This window comes from Buteo buteo, chromosome 23 (assembly GCF_964188355.1).
Source record: "Buteo buteo chromosome 23, bButBut1.hap1.1, whole genome shotgun sequence".
Lineage (NCBI taxonomy): Eukaryota > Metazoa > Chordata > Aves > Accipitriformes > Accipitridae > Buteo > Buteo buteo.
Genome location: NC_134193.1, coordinates 12,980,397 through 13,000,587, shown reverse-complemented (window position 1 = coordinate 13,000,587; position 20,191 = coordinate 12,980,397). Strand labels below are relative to the sequence as shown.

Sequence of the window (20,191 nt, the reverse complement as noted above, 5' to 3'; positions counted from 1 at the left end):
CCTTTCTCCATCGTGGGAGCAAGGGACAGTTCAGATCACCCCGCCTGGGTTTTCCCGCCCCAACGGTGCCCCCACTACGTTGGAGGAGACGTGGCTTTGCTTTAGCGTGTAAGAGCTAGAAATCGGCTTTTGAGCTTCAGCTGTAGACGTGGATGCCTCCTCTGAAAGCCAGGAGCCACTTCTCGCTGGCTCTGCCAGGCCGTCCCAGCAGGTCTCGGCGCACGGACAGTGCTCATCACACATTTACCCCAAGCAAAAGCACACGTGATCTTAAAAAAGGAGATCTTTATTTATATTTTTCAGTTCTTTACATTTGGTGGTTTAAAACCCAGGACAAAAATACTCCCCAGAAGCCGTGGTAAACATGTAAAACTGATAGTTTACATTTTAAAACCCAGTAATAAATTGCACAGAAGTCTTAGGTTGTACAGAGCCATCACAAATGTTGTTGTATAAAACCCCAAAATCTGTAAAGAGAACCACAGGAATAAAGAATTACAGCCACGAGTATTGGTACAAGAAAGGGCACAAGTTTTGAGGGCTTTACCCCACCAGCCTCTCTTGGGGAGGAAGGATGGGACGTTCCTGTTGCAGATAGTTGGAAATATTTTAAAATACAGCATAAAAACCCAATGGACCCCAGAACACCCTTTATCTCCTCTCTTGTGCTGGCTCAACAGGAAAACTTCCTAGGAGAAAATACTTAACTTTTACAAAACTACTGGAAGTTCAGTGGAAAACTAAAAAAGAATCACCGTCCAACAAAAAGAAGAGCCTTTGCATCCCGTCTCCTCTTTCCCCATCTCCTGCAGGCAGTGGGACAACAGGTGCCAAAGCAGAGTTTAGCAGGACACAACAATGAAAAAGCCAAAAATACAGAGGTGGCACATGTGGAGAGCGGGACAAGGACAAAGCCACGAAGGACAAAAAAGCAGCAGCAGGGAAAAAAAAAACCGGAAGATAATTTTGGTATTTTCCATTGATTTCTGAGTTTGGAAACAATTAGTTCACAAGCTTCACTCACGCTTCACCACTTCCCCTCTCCATTTTAAACAAAACCAAAACCAATTGCGTAAAAAATTTGAGCCAGGAATTTGAATGAATTCCCGTGCACTGAAGTTTTTTACCCAGAGCTGGATTTGGAAAAAATGGGCTTTTTTCCTCTTTATTCCAGAGTTCAGAAAGAGGAGAGAGGGATAACTCGGGGCCTACAGGAGCTCCCCAGGACTTAAAGAGGTTGAAGCCAGAGAGGCTGCTGCAGAGAAGAGACAGCAGCGAGGCAGAGGACAGAGGGATTGTCCACTCGCCCTTTCCAGAGGGGACCATACTCAGACCCAAACATCGGTTTTAGCCCCATCGTGCTCATCCAAAGTACTCGTATACCCTGAGGACCTTGCTGCCGTAGCACCCTGAGGCTACAACTGCGGGTAGGTTTAAGAAGAGCTGGACTAACTCCTCCATCCTGCAGTCCTGGACCGTTTCAAAGGGATCTGTGAATCATGAACAAGGCTCTTTGTGTCAGGCTTCAATTCCCTGCCGCAGCGCTGGGGAACAGGCAAAGCTGGGCAGGAACGTTGAAAACCACAGTGCTTTGCCAGTTATTTCTGTCTGCTTGCACAACAGGGAGGTTGCTCAGAGACAAACTTAGGGTGATGCCCTGCTGCATCCTGGCCGGTGCTGCCTCACAGGTCTGAGCAAGGCCTGTCTCTGCAGGACCTGTGTGTGCCCAGCCCTAGCATCCAAAAGAACAAGGACCACTATGAGGTCTAGCTCCAGCTCCTTCCTCAGCAGCCAGCGGAGATGGACACTCCTCACCAGTGAAGAAGAGTGTGCCCATTTGCTCCTTGCTTTGCAAAGGGGACACCACGTACAGCAAGAGGTGAAGGACCAGTCTCTAGCAAATACAATCTGGGAGAGCAAGCTCAGGTGCACAGGAGCACTTGCAGAGACACAGGGCACAACACAGGAACTGTGTGAGATACAGCTGGCCTCTCCTCTCCACAGCCTCCACCATGAACAGTGCATTCCCAGCTATAAAGTTTAAACGAGGAGGACAGACACTGGCTGGGGGTATAGAAGGGCATCCCAGGGGCTCTGGCCACAGTAACCAAACAGCATTCCAGTTTTCCAGCCAAGGAACATGAGCTGGACACGTCACCAGCAGCTCAGCTTCAGGGATGGAGAACAAGGAACTGGGAATCCAGTCCCAGCCCAGGCTGCCTCTCCCAGACCCCAGCTGGGTTAGGAGCCTGTAGCCCAACCCAGCACAGGCTCGTAGGAATTTTTCCAGAGCTGTGGAAGGGAGTTGGGTTGAGGGCTGAAAGAAGGGATAGGTACTGCCCACAGCAAGGAAGGCCACAGGAGCTACAGGCTGAGCCAGGCAAAGCAGGTTCAACTAACTGGGAGGAAGAGCACTGGGGAAGACACATACTGTTACGAACAAACAAGCACCTGCCTTTGACCCCCTGCATATCAAGGATACTTTTCATGGCAGGCACAGACCACCAGGCAAAGGAGAGAGTCTTGAATAATAAAAGCTGGACAGAAGCATAAGTTGAGCAGAGGGTGAAGAAGGATTCTCGTGTCTGAGACACAGATCACACCTAAGGCTACTCACAATGACAACATTTAGGCAACACCTACATGCTTCAGACATGGTATCACCAAACTGTGGGTGTGGGGAGGAGCCTTCTTCCATTTTAAGTAAGTTTATTCCAAATGGCTCTTTAGGAGAGGGCATGGGCTGGTGGTCTCCAGCCCTTCCAGCCAGACCTTGGCTGTTCTGTCTCTGTTCCACTGAAGGGAGATTCCACTCTCCCCTTCCTCCCCACCAGCCCACCTCTCCAGTCAGACAGCAGAGAGCACTGCCCAAGACCCATGGGCCACTTGGACAAACCATGGCTTCGGGACCCAGGGCCAGGGAAGCAGCAGTGCAGTGGCTGCTCTCTCCAGACCTGAGCCCACATGGTGCCAAACTCCCTCCAACCATCTGGAACTATGAGCCCAGCACCACAGTCAGGCTGCACCATGCTTGTTGCCCCCGAGCTGCCTTGGCAGAAGTCACCATCCCTCCTGGTGAAAGCAAAAAACTTGCTTCATTTTGTAAGAGGTCAGCAAAGTGCATTCCTGGATTTGGCATGAACAGGCACATGGATAAGCATCAGAAATGGATAAAAAAGCACAGCATTTCTCTTAGAATAATTTATTAAATACAGCATTAAAATTTGTACTTCTGAATTCAATCATTAAAAACAAAACTTCATCTCATATATATATATATTCAGGAACAATGACAATCATTCTATCAACATTGGTGCATGTTGTGCCAGCACTGCTCAGAACGGCACCTTCTCTACACTATAATTAAAGCAGTTCAACACTTAAAAAAAATAAAATAAGATAAAAAGCATTTGCAAAGAAAGAGTGCAAAGCAGGATATGTCCCTAGCTGCCTGCCAGGGGTGTGCAGAGGCAGGCTAAAATGAGGAGGCAGAGGCTGTAGTGCTCCTAACAAGTTTGTTAAATATTGCCTGCCCAGCATGAGGCAGCATGGAGACCAATTCTCAGAGGTGCCAAAGTTCTGCAGTCCACAGTTTCAGCTGTGGCTGGATGCCAGCGGCTCTTAAGTATCTGGTTTGTGGTTTCCTCAGCTTGGGCAGTCAATACTAAAAAAGCTAAACAAGTAGGGGGGAAAAGCGCAAAAGAAAAGTGTTGTTTTACATCCACCAGCTTCTTCCCCCGACCTGCCAGGTCCAGTGGAGGCTGCAAATGAGGTGTAGCACTTTGTGTTCCCACTCCCTCATTTTTACATCCTGCTGTGGCTCGAGAGGCGGCTCAGGAGACAAGCGGTAAACCAGTACCAGCTCACAGAGATAACAGTCCCAAGGCCAAGCACCCTCGCACACTGGCTTGGCAGCGTTCACTGCTCCTGCAAGAGACCCCAGGCTGAGCCTCAAGGGAGTGTCATCCCAGAAGGAAGGGCTTCCATGGACAAGGTCCTTGGGCAGACTCAGAGGTAGCATCAGACAGACTTTTGTAACTTGATTGTCATGTAATTCTGGCCTGCCGAAGGCAGTGGGAGCTGAGATGGAGAGAGCACCCTGCAGGGGTGGGAGATGGGACACGGGGGATCTGGTCCCCCCCACTTGCAGACTGACTAGCGCTGTTCGTCCTGGGTGCTGCAGTCTAGCAGCAAGCAAGGATGGACTCTCCTACAGGGCTTTTCAGAGAAAAGTCACCCTTGCTGAAAAAGGCCAGAAGCTGGCTGGTGGGCACCCCATGGTAACACCAGGCTCTCCCTCCACAGCTCACCAGGGCTCTTGGGTTATGAGCAAGTGCCCCAGCAAGCTCCTTGCTGCCAGAGCCTGCTCTCCTCTCGCTGCATGCAGGCAGTTGTGCAGCCCACTGCAAGAGGACCAAAGGCTGCCGGTCACTCACCCCACAACACAAATATACCGAGGGCTTGTGCTTTTGGCTTTTTAAGAGTCCCTGACCTTCCAAACCTGCTTACTCCAAGAAACCTCCTGTTTCAGCTACCCTTAGGACCTATGAGAACAAGGAGGAAGGGCTGTCAAAACCATTTCTGGAGAGCACATGGCCCCTAAAAGAGAAGAAAACGTCCACACAGCCCAGCCTTCACCTACAGTGGAGACATGCCAAGTCAGGAGCATTTCAGATAAGGCATCGCAGGTGCTTTGATAGTAAAGCAGTTAGTGTTGACTACAGTACTTTAAACACAGGCTGCTGCAGAGGGCATCCCTGGGGCAAAACCGGTTCTCCAGCACTCGGTGCAGCAGGAGACAGTTCAGTTTCCCAGACCTCTCCTACACACACACGCAAGCTGCTCTGGCTGCCCTTTTTGTTTTCTCCCCACACCTAGAAAGAGACTTAAAAAGCCCAGGCTGGGATGTGCCATTTACCCCACCAAGCAGCCAGAGAGATAAAAAGACACCTTGTGCTGTACCAGACTTTGCAGTAGGCAGGTGAACCGTGGCGCCTGGGGGTGGGCAGCGCCAGCGGGACTCGAAGCAGGGGAGGCTAGTTGCCGTTGCTGATGCTGGAGTTGGCACTGCTGCAGCTCTGCTCATAGGATGGAGGCGCCTCTGCGGGGGAAAGAAAGAGCAAGAGCAGTTATGGTGGGTGTTTGGGAGGTTCCCTTCACCCCAGTCTATGTAACTTGGTGCAGAGTAAAGCAAACTGCCAACATGTACACATCATGCATGCAGGCACTCTCTCTCCAGGACCCTATAACCTGCCCTGCTGAAATATATGAGGTTTGTGTGTGCACACACAGAATTTGAGCCAGCCAGTCCCACCCCTGTCCTGATGCCTACACGGGTTAAAATCAGCACCTCGAAGTCCTGTTCTGTTCTCCTTCTTTCACAAGCATTCTCATGTACTCCAATACCTCCAGATCACAGGTGACTTGTGCTCCATGTGCCCCAGCCAGGGCTGAAGCAACACATCAAGTGTCTCGTTACCCCAGTGCTAACAAACAGGTTTATTTGGGTAGGACCGTGCTAACAGTCTGTCTGTGCTAAAGGACACAGCTGGTCTCTGCCACCTCAGCCGCCTGGGACAGGCACAGCCCCAGGAATCGAGCAGACTGGGATTTCCCCAAGCTTTTCCACCCTGGACAGTCTCTCAGCTCCCACCCCCACAGCCTGTATCTTCAGACCAGCTGCAGGCCCACTCCAAGTCAGACAGAAGATTTCAGTTACATCATTTCCCTGGCTCTGCTCCCACCAGCCTCACCACAAGCCAAGAAGTTTTTCTATCAGTGGGAGGCTGAAAGCTCATTAAGAACAGGGAGATCCTCTCACGACGAGCCCAGGGCAGGCACAGGTGTAGACATGGGAATGGACAGCCGGCTTTTACAGCTGTAAGAGGGGACTCCTCTGGAGGCTAAAGCAGGCAGAGAGATCTCATGATCCCCTCTGACATCAGCCCCTGGCAGGCTAACATCCTTATACTCCCACCCAATTCACAGCTAGTGAAGAGACTCTTGTGGTAGGAAACTGCCACCACACTGCCAGCCCGTTTAGAACTCAGGAAGGGGCTGCTCACCGTATGGGTAGCCCCACGTGCTGTACTCCGGAGGCAAAATGAGAGAGCTGGCCGTGGGGACGGGCACCACGTTCCCCTCAGCATAGTAAGGGACAGTGGCTCCCGTCGACAGGCAGAGCGTGGGATGGTTTGGGGAGCCTGTCTGCTCCGAGTCCACCCTTATCTCCTGGAAGCTCAGTCCTGGGGCATAGCTAAATGGCTGCTGCTGGGAATGGCTTTTGGTGGGGATCGAGACATTGTCCATCGGATGATAACCACTGGCAGCCTCCTCTTCCTCCGGGGGGGCACTGGGTACCACTGCAGACGGTATGTGCTGGATGGACCGGGAGGGGCTCAGAGGCACCCTGTTCACAGCAATGTTACCAATATAAATGGGGAGAGTAACTGAAACCTCTGGCGACTTGAGGGAAACCTGGAAGAGAAGGAAAAATAGTGGCATCCTCTTCATTATATATTGCACTGGGAAGGTTCACCTGTTGTGAGGGCCACCCGCAGCACACAGCTACAGAGTTCGGCAATTGAGCTCAACCCAGAAGGGAGCATAGAATTTGCAGCACAGCCCACTGCTGCTCCCCAAGAGCATCAAGGTACTCACTTGGATGTAGTAGTCAATATGTATGAGGCTACAGCCCTGCAGAATAGACTGGGGCAGTGCCGGAACGAGGATCTGCTCCTTCCATTCTGCATGTTTCCAGGCTTTCACTCCTGAGCCTTCCACCTCCGCAATGGTCCTCAGGTCATAAATCCAGCGCTTGGATTTATAAGCCACTTTCTGTACAGACAGAAGAAAATACAGCTAGCAGAAAGATTGCAGGTGGTCTTCTGTCTCCCACAAACGTAAGTCAAGACACAAAACCATCCAACTGCTTTGTCAAAGAAGCAAAGCACAAACCTAACATGCATATTACAGAGCAGAAATACCCATTATCATATGATAGACTGAGTTGGTATAAGCAAGACAAGTTCTACCACCTCTTTCCCCAGGAAGGTAGAGAGAAACAGCATTAGCCAGAGGTCTGGACTCTTCGCTGCCACCTCCCAGCCACACACAGTGAGATGCACAATGGTGAGAACTGCCCCAGTTTCACAGAGGCCTCAGGGGGATGGAGTACCAGTACAAGCCAAAGAATCACCCTTTTGGATGCTTACCTGGAGCAGACTGGCTACCACAGCCCCGGTGTCCCGGCCCGATTTGTTCTCTATGTCCGTGCGGAGCTGGATTGCTTGCCCCACGATGTACCCTTTCAGATCCGAGGTGGCAGTCAAGATAATGTTGCCACTTTTCACAAGCTTGTAGTTGAACTTCTTGGTGATTGACATAGTGTTGGGCTGCTGCAGGACAGCAGAGAGACAGAGAGTTTCACTCAAGAGAGTCAGAGAGCCTCCAGAAAAACACTCAAGAGATTCAAAACAAGCAAGTAGAAATATCTGGTCTAAGAGGATGCAAAGAACCAGCAACACAGCACTACCCAGACAACAGGTCTCACTTCTCCATCCCCCCAGTTTTGCTGTCCTATTAGTTGCTCTTCCCTCCAAAGCAAGTTCCCCAAATCCAGGTCTCTACAAGCACCTGGTGGTATTGGCCAACACCTCTCTCTACATGCTGAAAATCCACCTACGTCTTTCAAAGCAACATGCAGAAGAGTCAAAAATCACTTGGAACAGGGACTGATGGCAAGGCAGGACAGATCAGGAGTCCTTGTCCTGCTCTTGCACAGTCAGGGTATGCAGTCAGAGAGTTGTCCAACCACACAATTATTCCCCAGACAGCATGCAGGACAAGGACAAGTGCTAAAGCCTTGGCACTTCCCAGCCACACTGCTTCTTGCTCTCACCTCAATGTCAGGGATGTCGTTCAAGTTGAGAGGGCAGAGAATGTAGAAGATCTTGTTGCACTTGTAGTCCTTGGAGAAGCGAGGTGTGTCTATCACAGCTTTCACTTGATGGAGGACCTTGCCAAAAGGGCCTTCAAATGATGTAGGAGCAGAGGCTGGAATTAAGAGAGAAAGAAAATGATCATAAGGCTGAGTCAGGCCAAGTATTTCTGAACTGGAAGTACAATCCCTTTAAACAGCTTTCCTCTTTACCTGAGGAGTTCTGCAAGTACCTGAGAGATAGAGCACATGGGGATTCCCCCAAAAAAGACCTGGGGCTGAACACTTAGGTCACTTGAGACCTTGCTGCCAGCTCCTTACAGAAGGGATCCTCTGCAGCCACAGGTGCAAGAGCAGAGATCTTCTCTCTGAGCACACTGTGTGCAGGACAACTGCCTAGTCACAGGCCAGGACCCTTGCGCATGCCCAGAGAGCTCGCAGGATCATGCCTGGAGAGGCATCAGCGACATTTCAGACCTGGCTTTGCACCAACGCAGAAGGTACCTGCTTGTCCAAGCTCCTCTGCTGTCTGTGGCTGACCTTACACTTCCTAGAGCATCTCCAGGCCAAGATGCCAGCCTGCCTCTGCCATCCAGCCCAAGTCCTGCTCAGCACAGCTTGACAGGCTGCAAAAGCCAAGGTTTACATGGAAGTGCCTTTAGCCATTTATCTGCATCATACCTGGCAGCAGGAACTGGAAGGGGAAGTTGTGCTCTCCAGCTGTCAGGACCCCTGCAGGAAACAAGAGTAAAAGGTAAGTGGGACAGGCCGTTGCCTTGGAATGGTGTGATCTTCTAGGGAGCATGATCTTCTGGAGATGGAGGCTACCACCTGGGGAACATCACACAACTTGTTCAGCTGCCTACAGCCAGCCCAATGGACAACTCCAGATCCAATGAGCAGTGCTTGAGTCAACAGGAACATCTGCTGCCACCCACCTCTTCTTGAGCCAGGAAATGTCTCCATTCCCCATGACTGGTTCTATGTTAAGATACCCTGGAAATAAGGCAGTTTGGGGCAGGGTTTAAGGGATCCCAGTGCCATAGCAAGTGGTTAGCCCCAGACTACTGACACAGGGCATGGAGAAGGGATGCTGTGTGTTTATCTTTCCTCAAGTAGGCTACAGCCAGTCAGGGAAGGCAAGAAAGCACAGGCACTGTCTGAGGATGGTAAGGCCTAGTGGGCATCAAGCCGCTATAGCCTTAGCCACACACCAAGCTCCACGCAGACTGCACAGTGTTCAGGAGCTAGAACCAGAGGTCCATCTCCCAGGCCTAAATCCCCCTGGTGCCAAGAAGGGACCTGCAATACCTCAGCCTAGCTGCTTAGACAACAGGAGCTGAGGAAAAGATTTCCACAACGTTAAAACCTCAACACTGGTTTTCTTCAGCCATATCCTGCTCTGCATCGGTGGCCTTGAGGGCACAGACCAGAGCCAAGACTCGGCACACAGCTAAAACAACAGCTACAGAGACTCCCCAACCCTATCCACCCTCCGGCACTCCCACACAGATTCCGGATTCCCTCCCAGGGCAGCACGACGGCTGAACTGGACCCACAGTGTGATCCAGTAAAATAGGCACCTCCCAAAGTTGCCTTCAGTAAGAAAAGCAGTAAAGTTAATCCACATTTGTTAAATACGTGTAAACATGAGAGGTTTTGTTTTTAAAGTGGCAGTGCTAAGAGGAGACCTGTATACCTATTAAATCAAGCTGTGTTTATTCTGCTTTGTAGGATCATTGCTGAAGGTACGAAGACTCTAGATTTGCCTAGTTCTTTTGTTGATGCAAGACGGAGAAGACAGCTTGCCCGTTAGCAATATTGGCTCCGGAGAGCTGACAGTAATAGAGTCCTATTGTCAGGGATTAAGTGGATTACGTGACAGGGGGAGGTGGGGAAGAGAGAAGGGTAAATCCCCCCCACTAACACTGTGATCCAGGTAGGAGGCAGGGGAGGTTGGCATTTGACTCGGTGCACCCTACACGTTATGGAAAACTGCACCTCTGCCCCTCCGCTCGCTCAGCCACCCCACAGGGACCTAAGGACACCCCAGTTACCGTGCATCCCGCCTGCAGTGCAAAGGCGGGCAGAATAAATATGACAAGCATCCCATAACATATCACTACAAAGGCAAGCCAGGAGAAAACTAAGAGGTGTCTATTTATACACTTTGTCCTTAAAAAGAGTAGCCAGATTTGCTCATTCCCATCACCCCACCCAGAACACCTCCCCAGTGATTTCCCTCCCCGTCCCCCAAATAAAACCGAATTATGTAGGCTAAAATGCAACACCCAGTCTTGTCACCAGGTGGAGGCACAAAGCCAGTCACTGCCTTCGCTGCCAGGCCTGATGCCTTGCAGAGCTGGGACGGGAACAGGTACATGTCGGGCAGCTTCTCCTATTCCCTTCTTGGGAAGCCTCACTCGGTTAGTGGCAGTAGCTTGAGATGTAGCAGGTGCCTTTGCTTGTTGGTTACAGCGTAAAGCCTGGTTAATATGAATGACTCAACTAACCCAGTGCTTGTTTGCTGCTCTAAGGTTTTCTGCCTTTTATTGGGCACCATTCAATGTTGATCTTATACGCATTATCCTTACTTTTGCAAAGCAAATTGATGAATTGTAATACATCAACTCTCCCATGTGGCTTCTGCATTGCAGTAAGGGGACTTGCTCCATCTGAAAGGGAGAGGGAGCAAATCCTGTTACTGCAATGCAGAAGGAAGGGAGATGGGAGTCCCAGAGGGTAGTGGCCACTGAGTTTCCACCAAGACCTGGAGACTTTCCAGCTGTCTGACCTGCAGAGCCCCAGATGAACACGCAGGCAGTGATTTCAAGTCTCCCACTAGAAGCATGAAACTTCACAACCTTTCCAGGACTCTTAGGAAGAGCTCACAGACTCCACAAAGTGCAAGTCTCTCCTCTGCATTACAGGCAGCATGATCCAATAAGTCATTTTGGTCAAGCTCCTGCCCAGTTCACACGCACCAACAGGAAGCCAAGCTGGAAGTGAACCTGTGAGCACTTCATGTTCATAGTTTCCACCCCCCTGCAGAAAACCAGGGGTCCTGAAGGTTGGTCCCAACAGCAGCACCAAGCAAGGCAATACACTGTCCCAGCAATGCACATGGCTAGCATCACTCGCAGAGGATGTCATTCGGCTGTCAGAGCCATGGCGTGACTTGGTGGCACTGATGCAGTTTCCACATGAGCAGTCCCGCCTCCCAGTAAGTCACCAGATGAGAACTGCCCACAGGTCGGTGTACACCACCCTGATAGCTCAGACCAAGCCCAAGCGCCCAGAGACCTGTTGGCTCACAGCATACTCAGACTTGCTGTGACCCCACCTGGGGCAGGGAGCAGCCTGCAAATCCCTCCTGCAGCTCCTGCCTGCAATAAGCTGCCCACGAGGGCTGGAAAGGGCTGTTCCTGCCCTTCACAGTGATGACTTCCAAGACCAGCTACCCCAGACTGAAGTCGTGCCCCGTTGCAGCTCACACGGACCGAGGGCATCGCGGCAGTGCTTGGCTCACAGCCAGGAGAGCCCAGACCTCAGCCCTGCACCGAGCAGGAAGCCAGGGAAATGCAGCGAGCTCTATTCTCCACTCCATTAAGCAGAGAGATGCTGCAGGCAATTAGCAGTGGCTCTTGTTTTCAGACTTGCTCCTTCCAGCCCACACTGTCCTTCCCCCAAAGGGAGAGAAGCATCTTTAAGCTAGCCCCGAGATCCACCATGTACAGGGAATTTTCCAGCAGGCTGGACCAAGCACCCAGGTCCTACTCACAGGTGCAGATGCCACCACATGCAGCTTCATTTGCTAGCACAGCTAATGAACAGCTGGCTGCTCACAGAGCCCCATCTTCCAGCTGAACACCTGCATTTCTTGCCCTTACTGCAAACACAGAAGCTGTTTGAGCAGGTTGCTGGTGGAGGGGCTACGACAGGCAGCGACACCCTCAGCCCTGCATCTGGCTGGGGACCCCCAATCCAGGCTGCATGCACCCTCAGCAGCCCGGAGTGGGCATGTCACAAAGCCCGCTGGCACGGAAAGCAGAAGTGGTGTTGGAGTTCAGTGCCAGAACTATTTCAGAGACATGGGTAAATAAAAATAAGATGAAGAAAAACAGATGATCCTGATCAAGACGGAAGACTCCTGTGAAAGCATGAGCACGATCCAGAGTGCCTGGCAGAGCAACGAGGCAGCAGAGACTGCAGGCAAGCTCAGGTCCTGCCTGCCCCCTGCTGCAGGCAGGAGGAGAGGCAGATATTTAGCAGTAACCCCACACTGAGTTGCTCCCCAGGCTCCTGCTTGCCTCTCCTGGTAGAAGCTCCTCTGGCACGAACACAGTGGAGGCTCCATGTCCAACTTGCCTGGGATTACAAAGCCATTTTGGTCTTTTGCCACGTGTCTGGTGCCTTTGGCAGGTGGAAAGTTGGCAAGTCCTGAGCAAAGCCCCTCTTACACGGAGGTGGCAACTACTTTTAAATTCTCCAGCTGGCAACTCTGCTCCTAAAGGCTGAGCTTCCATTTCCAAATGCTGACAAGTTTTGCTATAAAGGGGAAAATCTGCAACTTCCCTTCTCCCAGCCACCCCGTGAGCAGGGGGAGGGCACAGTCTGATCTTGCGCCAACACCCAGGTACCTCTCACGTAGAAAAGAGCAGCAAAAGCCACCTCAGCTCCCTCCGAGAGACACTTGCAGTGCTCACCCATCCCACACAGCCACCACAATGGCAGGACAGGGCAACGTGTGCCCTGCTAGCCACACACATGCCTTTGATAGATCCCCAGATCACTGCAGGGAAGATGCAGCATCGTACACAGCATGCAGAGCTGTTCCACCTGCCCAGCTGCATCTGCTGTGCAACTCCAGCATCCAAGCAGCTAAGGGGACACAAAGCTCATGGGAAGCCAATCATTGCCCCTGTCCCACCAGCCCTGAGAGCTTCAAGTAAAGATCCAAGACATTTAGTGCACTAATTGCACTTGCAAGTTGACTGCAACAGAGACAGTCGTTGGCAGCAGGCAGAGGCAAGATGGTTTCCTCTGACAGCCACCCCAACGTGCAGAAACCCAGGAGGAGCAGCCCTTTCTGAAAGCTCCTTTCCGAGCTGCTCCTGAACCAGAAGCTTTGCCAAAGCAAGCTGCAGACTGCGCACAGGTGAGAGTAGGTCAGCAGGATTTCAGCATTGCTCAAGGGGTCTCCGACAGCCCCACGCAGCAGGCTGCAACGCTCCTGAGCACTTGCAAACACACTGCAAGGGGAAAGGGCTATGCAAGCCACTGCAGCTGCACCAAGCCATTACCTCCCCATTCCCAGCAGTCTGAACAAAGGCCACAGTGTACTCGGCCACAAAAAAGCTTTTCCTGAAGTTTACGTGCAGCTAAAAATACCTTGAGAAAGTCATTAGGCAGCAGAGGCAGCTGGATTAGCAGGGTTCTGCTGTGGGGCCATACCTGCAGCAGCCTTTCCTCCTAGTGGGAGCTGAGCCAGCAGAGATCAGCTGCCCCCGCACAGCCTTTGGAAACATCCTCCCTAAAAATTCCTGGAGGGAAAGGAGCTGCTGCCCCAGACAGCCTGGAAAAAAAACAAACCCAGACAGCAGGAGCAGCAACAACATGCGAACAGCCATGCAGAAGAGCCATCTTACAGTGCAAAGCAGAGAGTGACCTTGGAGATTGCCCTGAATCCAGTTAAAATTTGTCTGGAAGCAAATGGACTCTCCCATTTACAGCTCAGCCACTCCCCTCTGCTCCACACTGGGATGGGAGGTTGTTCACTCGTACCAGCCGACAGGGAGGAGGCCTGGGAGGACTCAAGTGCAGAAAGAAAACACGTTGATCCAGAGGGCTGATGCGGAGTCCTCTGCCAGGTCCCTGAGGAGGTAACCTGGTGACGCAGGCAGGCCCAGGTGGGGCTCCCCTGTGTGATCAGAGCCTGCAGAGCATCACCAGCGACAGGGGGCACAGTCCTGAGCCCAGCCCTGCATGACACAACAGACCTTGGTGCTGCAGCACCGTCCCACAGCACTCGGGGCATCTGTGGTCATACTGAAGTGCAGCAGAGGGACAGAAATTAATGGGTTTTCCCCAGGGTTGTATGGGGTTCCCATGCAAAGCTTGAGCCGGCCATGCCCCTGAGCCCTCCCAGCCGCTGGATGCACCGTCCTCTTCCCGCAGACAGCTCTGCTTTGATCCACAAAGGTTTCCCCACACTCACTGCAAACCAGCATGCCGCTGCACAACCGCATGGGAAAACATGACACCATCGTAACCGCATGTGGGTGAAATGACCACATGTCTGTATTTACACTGTTAAACAAATGATCCAAGTGGAGCTTACTCTGCCACAGCTCAGGTGCTGACAGGGCCTGGACTCTCCTGAGCAGTGCAGCTTCCCTGGCTGGTGCTGCCAGATCCCTGCCCAGGCGGAGCCAGCAGCCAGAGGAAGTCACCAGTCCTTCAAAGCCATCATCCCTCTGAGACCGAGGGGAAGCTGCCTGCCCACACCCTGCCCTGCCAGCAGCCAGCTGAGGGCTGGGAAAGGTCCTCTGGCAGCCTCTGCTACAGCATGAGAGCAGGGCAGGGCTGGGGTTCAGGAGGAACCAGCCACACACGAACAAGGACACTGAGCCCTACCTGCTGCGTGCCGCCTGGGCTTCCCAGGGCTGTTCTGCAGCTTTCTCAGTCAGTGGCCCATGCAAACAGGCCAGTCTTACAGTACCGGTGGGGCCAGATCTGCCTGGGCTGCACGTTCAAACCAATGCCACCGCGGGAAGGAACATCTGCCAACCGCCTCCTCCCAGGTTGGCTCCCCCAGCCCCAGTGTCTCCATCCCTGGGGAGCTGGAAGCCACAGGCAGTCACAGCCATCTCTCCACCAGGCTGACTGCCACCACAACAAAGCCAGGACCTCCAGGTTGGTGCCAGTGGGGGAAGGCATTGGAGAAAAGCCAGAAGAGGGTTGGGAGATGCCTTGGTCACTGAGGCACAAACACGACAGACTCAACCAAGCCTTATTACTCACCTCTGTGAAATCTCATGCTCTGGTGAGTTGGGAGAGACAGCCCAGACATCTCAGCACACAGCAGGCTGCAGGGCCAGGCAACCGCACTGCGCAGTACAACACACCTCTACCTTGCCAGGCTTCATCCATGGCTAGACTAGGGCAAAGATGAATATTCTGTGTATCGCTCCCTCCATCCCCCGAAGAGGAGGATGCTATTTGCTCCGTAGCCACAACGAGGAGCCTGAAAGGTGTCCCTGCACCCCAGATGCAGGATCTGGGGAGCGGCCGAAACAGGGCTCCTGCACCAACCTCAGGCTCTCCTGGCCAGTACCTGCCAAGCAGATGGCAGTGGCTCTGCTCCCTCCTGCTGCACACACGGATGCTAGAGCGGGAACAAGCTGCGCCTTTGGAGTACACATACTTTTTGGTTCTGCTAGTAGAGGAACAGCAGGCCGGGCCATATGGCAGTTTCTCTCTGGCTACTTAGCGAGTGATGCATTAACAGTGCTGGCCAAATCATGTAGTACAAAAAAGTACCTGGTGCCTGCTGGTTCCCCTGCCATTGCTTGTAGCAATATAGTCTTCCTGCTGCCTAAAATCAGCCCTCCCTCTCCCCTGGGGAAGGCGAGTTCCTCCAAAGGTGCTGAGTTAGACTGATACCAGTGCTGCTGATGCTGCTTGCGTAGTCTCCTCTCGAGGCTCTCCAGGCAGAGAGCAGGAAATCAGCAGGTTCGTGTTTTGCACTTTCAGGTAGAGAAACAGGCAGCCCTGCCTCTGTGCTGTGCTACAGGATACCAATTGCCCAGCTACTGAGAGAACTGTCACTCTCACTGCAGTCCTGACAGCCAGCACCCTGCTCACCCCTGCCTTCCTCTGTCTCTCCTCGTCCACCTTTGCAGCCCAGAAAATGGAATATTAGATGCAAGCAAGAAGGTCAGAGCTCTTCTAGCTCACAGGAGGCTGTATGAGAGATGTCACGTGGGAAACATTAATTTTGTCAGCATCAGGGCACTCCAGGCAATGCTGGGCCACTGCAGCTTGAGGACTCCCCACTCAGTCTCTGGTGGATTAAGCTAATACATGGGATTACAAACTGCAGCAAATGAGGGTAAACGCACACATTTGCTCATGCCATCCCTGCAGCAGACACAGGTGCCTCAGAGGGAGTAGCCAACAGCCAGAGGAGTGACCTGCCAGCATGCACAGACAGACCTGCCGGGGAACAACTTGGCATTTAGCTCAGCTTAGTTTTGCTCGAACGAGAACTCTCCTGCTACCAAGCAGCACTTCAGCCAAGCAGAGCTGCCGTACAGCAGCAAGGGAGCACAGTCCCCAGCAGGCTCCAAGCTCCCCTTCAAAGCAGCAACTCACTCACACCAGATTTGCATGCACACAAACACAGCAGGAACAACTTCCAGTGCTCTGATATGGTTAATGCTGCCAAGATAAACCTTTCTGTAACACAGAAGGTATAGAGAGAGGAAGAAAACACACCAGAAAGCCCAGCACTGAGGCTAGGGCTCCACCGCTCACAAATCTCTGTGTCAGCAGTTTTCAGTGACATTTTCAATGAATTAGCAGGATCTGGTGGTATGGCAATGCTGCAAAAAAACTCTGAGGATTAACAGTGATCTATTGAGGCAAGAAATTGGGAAGTGCTGAGGAAGCTGCTGTGACCCAAGGCAATTGCAGCTCCTTCCATGTGGTTTTCCTGGGCTGAACCTGCAGTTACAGCTCCTGAACCCAGCAGCACAGTGTGGCCAGGAGCCGTCACCAGCACATCCTCAATGGCTCACTGCTGCCCACAGGCACCCTCCTGCTCTCACCTGGCCAGGGGCTGTCCAGGAGCATCACCCGCTGCTTCACTATCTCCTGCTTGCACAGTGATTTCTGAGCACAGAACAAGAGACCTAAGTCTCTCAATACCTGCTTAGTCAGGTCACTAAGCTTTTTAAATTCAGTTGGAAGACAAGATCATCATCTTGTGCCAACTGTTGGCCGTGAAGGTGTGCCAGGCCGGCAGAGAACCACTCCAGGGAAGAGATGATGCACAGCTGCCCCTTTTTAGCACTTTGTGCAAGAAATCTGCCAGCAGAGGAAGCACATGGAGCAGCCAGGAATTCCCTGCAGCGTCTTCTAGATAACTAACAAGCTGCCAAAAGTAAGGTCAGCTGGAAATTACAGCCAGCTCCCTACATGGGTTCAGCTCAGGTACAAGTAGGATTTAAAGGGAATCAAAAAACCAAAAGTCTACCTTTGCAGGCACAAACCATCCGCAGGGCAAGAGCTGTGTGTGCAGAGAGGCAGGGTGTTCAAAGAGGACAGCCCCATGTGGGTACAGGCACACAATGGACCTGCTCCTCTCTGGCTGAATAAGGCCAGAACTGCAGCAGGGGAGGGGGAGAGAGCAGGAGGCCTCCACAGAGCTGAATTACTCCATTATATTGGATCAAGAGAAGCATCTCTCTGTCTGAGAGCAGCGGGTACAGGCAGTGCTATTTTGTACTCACTGCAACTGGTATACTTGATCTTCTGCACTGTGGACACCTAGAGAAACCCAACAACCCCCACTTGCAAGGTTCCTCCCAGCCCTATTGCATTTCTTTGCAAAAAGAGAAGCCAAGCAAAAACACCACCAGGGAGCAAGTGTCCAAGTCAAGCCCAGGCCAAGTGGGAAAAGCAAATTCTGCCTTGACCTCCCTTCTGGGAGGCAAATAATGAGCCTCCCCCAAGAGCCACATGTGGGCTGAGCAACCTCCCCGGCACTGCACTGTGTCCTCCAGCAAACAGAGCAGCAAGAGGCTCCAGACCAGCTGGTACACTCAGCACTTTACAGCAGGTTTTATGTAAAAAGCCCAAGTTCATTAAACCACTGGCCTGTCTGTTATTACCAAGGCTACAGCACCGACCCTGCACAATCCCCCAGCTCCCCCAGCAGCTCACAGGTCCTTGCTGCCTCCAGCTTGCAGCTCGGCCTTGGCCAGTCCCAGCAAGAGGCTTTCCCAGAGCATGGACGCTGCACTACTCGAGCGGGGACAAGCACTGCACCAGCACAGACACAAGCAGGGTCCTCTGCAGCAAAAACACCAGTCACCAACCTGCAGATGCTCCAGCAGCAAGGCTGAGCCCTCCACACCCTGGATGCTGCTCTGAGGCAGGGCAAGATGGGAAATTAAGGATGAGGCCAAGTGCCTTCAATAAGTGCCTTACATTGCAAAGCAGGTACCTAGGTTATCTCAGGGCCTGCCTCTTTTCTCATACAATGTACACCCTTAAAAAAAAAAAAGCATGTAATACAAGCAACAGCTGATGCTACAAAGGACAAGCTGCCCCCTCACTTATTTCAATGCAAAGGTGTGAGGGTGGAGAAGTGCAGAGTTGCTCTCAGATGCTTAAAGGGCAATCCAAGCCTCAATAGTTTTACAAACCTCCCCTTCCCCCCACGTACCCTCAAAGAGCACAGCTCGCTGTTTTTCAAAGTTACTGCTCAGGATGTGGGAAGGGAGAGAGCAAGGCGGGTTGTTTTTCAGGCTGAGTCTGCCTCCCCACACCGTCCCCCAGGTGCCAGCACTGCCAGCACCCTGCTGGAGCACAAGCCTCTCACCAGGGCCAAGATGGAGACACAGTGGCTGTGTGGCCTTGGGGACACCTGGGATCCTCCCTCAACCCAAGCTGACACTATAGTGTCTGCAAGAGTGCTAGGGATGATGCCAGCAGGGAGCCTGGTATCACCCCCTTCTCCGGCCCAGTCCCAGGGCACAGCCTGGCTGCTGCCTCCCCCCAGTACCGCAGGGACACGCTGCTCTCCCTTGCTTTGGTTTTTTTAACACACAGGTTCAAAAAGGAGAGGTAACAGCATTGCTGTAAGGGGAGGAGAACACAGGAACAGAAGAATCCTCTGCGGCAGAAGCAAATTCCTCCCCTTCCTCCATTCATCTTCCATTTGTGCTGCTAGAAGGTGACATCCTCCTTTGTGGATAAGATGCTCTTCCAGCACTGCAGAAAGGCAGCTCCCCCACCTGAACCACAGGGCCTCCCATGGTCCCTGCCCTCCCTCGTGCTGTTTGCTTTTCAGGGCGTGAGAAGGAAGGGTGGGCACAGCCAGCCCTCACCTGAAGCAATAGGCATATATGCACCTTTACATACATGGCAGGACCGTCCCATACGCCACTGCAGTATTTGTCTGCAGCCGCAGTAACCTTTGCTCACAGTGCTCACTGCTTTTTGCCAGCAGCTGTCCAACGCTGGCCAGGGAAGGAGTCGTGCGCCGGCAGTGCAGGCTGGCAGCCGGGCTGGCCCCATGCTCCTTTGGGGGTCACTCAGGAACACTTCAACTCCCTTAACTCACCCGCACCCTGGGCTCCTGCCATCCATTACCCATTGGAGAGCACGGCCCAGCTCAACGCCCCGTGTCCCAAGAGCGCAAGACTGCCTCAGTTTCCCTTGCCAGCCGGGTGTCAGACCTAGAGGGAGGCACCCCAGGGAGCACCCATAAGCACTGTGTGCGGCTCCCCAGAGGCAGCTGCACCTCAAACCGCTTTTCTGCCAGACACCGGAGCAGCCCGTCCCTGCTGAACACTCTTGGCTGGAGTTGCAGGGAAAGGGACAGCTCTGCTTTGAGCAGAGCTGGCACCAAGGGTCCATCTGTCTGAAGCTCCTTCACTATCTGTTCAGGAAAGGCCGCGGCAGCTGAAAGCTGTTCCTGGGGAGCCTAAAAACACCACGGCTGAGTCTGCACCAAGGCCCTGCCCTGCTGCTCATGTCCAAAAGGCCACTGCATAACTCCCCAGGCAAACGGCAGCCGCTGCCTTGCTGCAGGGCTGTGCCATGCCAGGATGCCGCCCTGCCAGCGGCCCCATCAAAGGAGGCAGACAGACAGGCAGAGACAGGCACGCGTGGAGGCAGAGTCACAGAGAAGCAGCCTGGCTTCCCCGCTGCTCTGCCAGCCCAGACATGCATCAATGTCACAGTAAAGGCTGCGAGAGCAGACAGTTATCTTGCTTCCCCGTGCCGAAGGCTGGAGCGGTGCCAGCCCCCAGGGCTTTTGTTTCCATATCCGCACAGGCCAGCACAGCAATTGCAAGGGACAGTTTCAAAGCTGTCTCTGGCGGAGGACTCGGGTCCAAAGGCAGCATCGACACTGCCCTCTCCCACCCACGTTCCATCGCTCGCTCCCCTGCATCCTTGGGGCACAGGAAGAAGGGCATGGGACAAACACGGCAAGTCCAGGATGATAACTCCTGAGCT

At 52.8% G+C, this 20,191-nt stretch overlaps 1 protein-coding gene across 2 annotated transcripts in view; it reads right to left on the bottom strand.

The window, feature by feature from the left end:
• Positions 1 to 285: 285 nt before the first annotated feature.
• ARRDC1 (arrestin domain containing 1) overlaps positions 286 to 20,191 on the bottom strand; it is a 40,796-nt gene continuing 20,890 nt past the window's right edge. For both annotated transcript variants that reach the window (XM_075055171.1, XM_075055172.1), the window contains exons 3-8: positions 8,621 to 8,671; positions 7,901 to 8,055; positions 7,215 to 7,397; positions 6,661 to 6,837; positions 6,066 to 6,477; positions 286 to 5,101 (exon numbers count right to left, since the gene is read on the bottom strand). In XM_075055171.1, the coding sequence (XP_074911272.1) occupies positions 5,037 to 5,101; positions 6,066 to 6,477; positions 6,661 to 6,837; positions 7,215 to 7,397; positions 7,901 to 8,055; positions 8,621 to 8,671 (1,043 nt within the window). In that variant the 3' untranslated portion in view covers positions 286 to 5,036. The remainder of the gene's footprint in view (positions 5,102 to 6,065; positions 6,478 to 6,660; positions 6,838 to 7,214; positions 7,398 to 7,900; positions 8,056 to 8,620; positions 8,672 to 20,191) is intronic.